The following is a 5,000-nucleotide window of genomic DNA, read 5'->3' as shown; positions in this document are numbered from 1 at the left end:
GTCGCCCTCGAAGGTCGAGGCCGGCCTCGTCCTTATCTCGAGATCTGTCCTCGAGGTCTGCTTCAGAGTCGAGGTCGAGAGGACAAGGGGAGGGGGGGAGGGACCTCGAGGACCTGCTGAGGAGGAGATCGTCATCAACTTCGACAGGGTCTTCTTTGGGAGGAGGACCTTGCCGGAAATAGCTGATCCTTGAGACACAAATAGCCGAGGGCGACTCGAGGACGCCTGTGGCCTCGTTTATTATAACTTGGTGGAGAGCTTTGGTCTCTTATGTACACATGAATCATTTTCTTGTAATCATACGAAACCTTTCGAGGAAAGACAAAAAAAAAAAAAAAATCTCAACTCACCATCTCATTCCCACGTAGTGGCAAGTGAGAAACCCCTAGTTGGGCTAACCCTATTAATTGTGGCAAGCCGCTGGTTTTTTTTTTTTTTTTTTTTTTTTTTTTTAAGTACGATCTTGGGTCTCGTCCCTGTCCGGCCAGAGCGGGGAGGCCATTATCATGTCTCTATCAGAAATAAAAACCGATATCCTACTTAAAGATTAGATAATTTCATGGATAGTAATGACATTGGAAATAGACATGGAACTCCTTAGTGTAGGCCTTATGGTCTCTTGTAACCCCCGCCATTCTTATATGGTAGATACTTTAAGAACCACAATATCACCCTGACGGACCAGAGCCCCGTAGGATTCTTGTGAGAGAACTTACTTGACCATGTAGAGGATGCTCTTGGTCTGGTACAGCCAGACGTAATGGTTTGGAATAGTCATCGTCTGGAAAGTCACTTGTTTGGCGTTCTTGAAGAAGGAGTCTGGCCTCCAGAGCTCCTTTAACCAGTCCAGGTCCAGGAGTCTGGAAAGAGGGTGCCAGTTATAGAATAGAATGGTGCCAAGAATGGAATGGTCATTGTCTGGAAAGTCACTTGTTTGGCGTTCTTGAAGAAGGAGCCTGGCTTCCAGAGGTCCTTCTAGTCCAGGTCCAGAAGTCTGGAAAGAGGGTGCCAGTTATAGAATAGAATGGTGCCAAGAATGGAATGGTCATCGTCTGGAAAGTCACTTGTTTGGCGTTCTTGAAGAAGGAGTCTGGCTTCCAGAGGTCCTTCTAGTCCAGGTCCAGAAGTCTGGAAAGAGGGTGCCAGTTATAGAATAGAATGGTGCCAAGAATGGAATGGTCATTGTCTGGAACGTCATTTGTTTGGCGTTCTTGAAGAAGGAGTCTGGCTTCCAGAGGTCCTTCTAGTCCAGGTCCAGAAGTCTGGAAAGAGGGTGCCAGTTATAGAATAGAATGGTGCCAAGAATGGAATGGTCATCGTCTGGAAAGTCACTTGTTTGGCGTTCTTGAAGAAGGAGTCTGGCTTCCAGAGCTCCTTTAACCAGTCCAGGTCCAGGAGTCTGGAAAGAGGATGTCGGTTATAGAATAGAATGGTGCCAAGAATGGAATGGTCATCGTCTGGAACGTCACTTGTTTGGCGTTCTTGAAGAAGGAGTCTGGCTTCCAGAGGTCCTTCTAGTCCAGGTCCAGAAGTCTGGAAAGAGGGTGCCAGTTATAGAATAGAATGGTGCCAAGAATGGAATGGTCATTGTCTGGAAAGTCACTTGTTTGGCGTTCTTGAAGAAGGAGTCTGGCTTCCAGAGGTCCTTCTAGTCCAGGTCCAGAAGTCTGGAAAGAGGGTGCCAGTTATAGAATAGAATGGTGCCAAGAATGGAATGGTCATCGTCTGGAACGTCACTTGTTTGGCGTTCTTGAAGAAAGAGTCTGGCTTCCAGAGCTCCTTTAACAAGTCCAGGTCCAGGAGTCTGGAAAGAGGGTACCAGTTATAGAATAGAATGGTGCCAAGAATGCCAACTATAGGTTACAGTGGTGCCAAGAGAGCCAGATGTAGAATAAACATTGGTGCCAAAAGAGCCAATTGTAGAATAGAGCTGGTGCCAAAAGAGACGATTGTAGAATAGTGGTGCCAAAAGAGCCAATTATAGAATAGAATGGTGCCAAGAATGCCAACTATAGGTTACAGTGGTGCCAAGAGAGCCAGATGTAGAATAAACATTGGTGCCAAAAGAGCCAATTGTAGAATAGAGTGGTGTCAGAGGAGTCAATTGTAGAACATAGTGGTGCCAAAAGAGCCAATTGTAGAACAGAATGGTGTCAAAATACTCAACTGTACAAAGTGGTGCCAAAAGATGCTAGTGTATAATATATTGGTGCCAAAAATTTGAACTGCAGAATAAAATGGTGCAAAAAAAAGTAGACTAGATTGATGACAGAAGAGCCAATTCCAGAACAGTGGTGCCTAGAATGTAAATTGTAAAATACAGTGGTACCAAAAGAGTAGATTGTAGAATAGAGGTGCGACAAGAGAGCCAATTATAGAATACAATGGTGCCAAAAGAGTCAACTATAGGAGAGAGTGGTGCCAAGAGTGCCAACTATGGAATACATGGGTGCCAAAAGAGCCAATTTTAGAATAGTTGTTCCAAAAGAGTTAATTGTAGAAGAGAGAGGTGCCAAGAATGTCAATTGTAAAATAGAGTGGTGCCAAGAGTGTGAATTGTAGAATATATTGGTGCCAAAAGAGCCAAATTGTAGAATACATTGGTGCCAAAGGAGCCAACTGTAGAATACATTGGTGCCAAAAGAGCCAATTGCAGAAGAGAGTGATGCCAAAAGAGCCAATTATAGAATACTGGTGCCAAGAGATAGTTCTTGTCTACTGTATGTAACGTTTCACTTCTAAATACCACAGTGGGAAGTGTATTTGTTGTATATATATTGTATGTGTTACATGAGTGTATAAATATGAATGTAAGGATTATACCACACACAGAGAAAAAAGGACAAGAAGAAACATAAATAAATCACTGGAGATGAAGAAGTGAAGGAAGAAAGAAGGAAGAAAAAAAAGTACGAAAGACAAAAAAAAAAAAAAAGGAACTGAATCACAAGAGGAGAAGAAGAGGCGATGTAGAGAAAGGAGGTGATAGAAGGAGGCAAAATAAGGAAAGGAAGAAGAGGAGGAGGAGTAGGAGGAGGAAGAGGAGGAGGAAGAAGAAGCATACCTACCGGTATTCGCTGGTCATGTTCTCTGGAAGTCTGAGGCGATGATCTTTCCAAGACTGAGCGAAGAAAATGTCTGCAGCGTAGGTCTTGGTGAGGGAAAGAAAGAAAAATAATAAGAAGACAAGAAGAAGAAGAAACAAAAAATAAAATCGTCACTTTATATCCTAATTTGAAACGCCCCCAGAAAATTCTTGCATTTTCTTCATCTCAAAATTCGAGTTTCAAAATAGAAAACAAAAAGAAGAATCTGTGCATATGTGTTCCGTAAGTGCAATAAAAAGTCAACTCCCCATTTATTTCTATTTATACATTAGTATATTTATCTATTTATTTATTTATTTATTTATTTATTTATTGCAATGAGGGACTTTGAAGATTCATGCCACCAGTTGTCGCAAGTTAGTAGTATCTGGCCCGTTACCAGTATGGTCAAATTGATTGCAATATTTCCAGACTATATTCATAAATTCGCCTATTCCAAGACTCCTCAAGGTACTTCTCGCCCTTCAAGTTACAAAGTCTGCAAGGTTTCTCCAGGGGATAGAAAGGTCCTGTAGTGGGCCATGAAACGGTCACACAAAGTCACACACTTGAGACATATGCTTCAGTCTATGGATTTTTTCCCAAAATGGCTACCAACGCAAGAAACTGCTAACAAGAGGATATATATATATATATATATATATATATATATATATATATATATATATATATATATATATATATATATATATATATATAAAACTTAAACCCACTCTCGGAGAAAGATAAGCTGAGATACAGAGTCAACCATATATTTCGACCACTAACTGTGGTCCTCTTCAGCAGTTCTAATTATAGGGTCCATAGACAAGGGGTTATATACAGAGGAGGAAGTAACATTGGGGAACTCAGTAAGCCTCAGGTCACTTGCCCTGAGTGAGGTCGGACGTTACGTCCTGTGGAGATGAATCAGGTAACCATTGACCTTTGGAAGTATTATAATTTGGAAACATTTTTATTAATGAGGACTCAATAATTTTTCTTTTGAAACTACAATGTGAATTGTATACTGTAGCTGCATTCTTCCAATCTATTCTGTGATCTAAAAGACTAGAATGGAGGAATACAGCTGAGTTTTCTTGGCCGTATTTTAAAGAATTTTTATGTTCTTTGATCCTAGTGGGTAGATCACGTCCCGTTTGTCCCCAGTACACTTTATCACAATCGAGGCATGGTGATAAAGTGTACTGGGGACAAACGGGACGTGAAAAAATATTGAGTCCTCATTAATAAAAAAGTTTCCAAATTATAATACTTCCAAAGGTCAATGGTCACCTGATCCCATAACTAATATGGCAGTTGACAAATTCATTTCCACAGGACGTAACGTCCGACCTCACTCAGGGCAAGTGACCTGAGGCTTACTGAGTTCCCCAATATTACTTCCTCCTCTGTATATAACCCCTTGTCTATGGACCCTATAATGTTTACTCTGTATCTCAGCTTATCTTTCTCCGAGAGTGGGTTTAAGTTTTATTTTATTCGTGTGTTACGACACCTACGTTACTTGATTTGATATAAATATATATATATTATATATATATATATATATATATATATATATATATATATATATATTCATATATATATATATATATATATATATATATATATATATTTCATTTATTATAATTGTTATTTTTTCTGTTGTTAGTAGAGTAATATTCTACAGTCCTTATGAAGCGAGGCTGTAACCAGAATCCTGGCAGCATATATATATATATATATATATATATATATATATATATATATATATATATATATATATATATATATATATATATATATATTTATATGGACGTAAATTTATTTATATAGATATAGATATACATAGATATAGACGGATAGATATGAAACATGGAAGAAGAGATGGTGCAGTAAATTCCTTGGAAA

General features: G+C 39.3%; 1 protein-coding gene across 2 annotated transcripts in view; it reads right to left on the bottom strand.

The window, feature by feature from the left end:
* The window catches only part of LOC143021382 (glycine receptor subunit alphaZ1-like), a 206,593-nt gene that overhangs the window by 173,788 nt on the left and 27,805 nt on the right, over positions 1 to 5,000 (bottom strand). For both annotated transcript variants that reach the window (XM_076178821.1, XM_076178829.1), the window contains exons 3-4: positions 3,069 to 3,151; positions 717 to 860 (exon numbers count right to left, since the gene is read on the bottom strand). In XM_076178821.1, coding sequence (XP_076034936.1) covers positions 717 to 860; positions 3,069 to 3,151 — 227 coding nt within the window. The remainder of the gene's footprint in view (positions 1 to 716; positions 861 to 3,068; positions 3,152 to 5,000) is intronic.

The sequence above is a fragment of the Oratosquilla oratoria genome, chromosome 3 (assembly GCF_046742065.1).
Source record: "Oratosquilla oratoria isolate Oo_2021 chromosome 3, ASM4674206v1, whole genome shotgun sequence".
Classification (NCBI taxonomy): Eukaryota; Metazoa; Arthropoda; class Malacostraca; order Stomatopoda; family Squillidae; genus Oratosquilla; species Oratosquilla oratoria.
The sequence above is the reverse complement of the archived record's forward strand: the minus strand, read 5'-3'. Positions and strand labels throughout refer to the sequence as shown.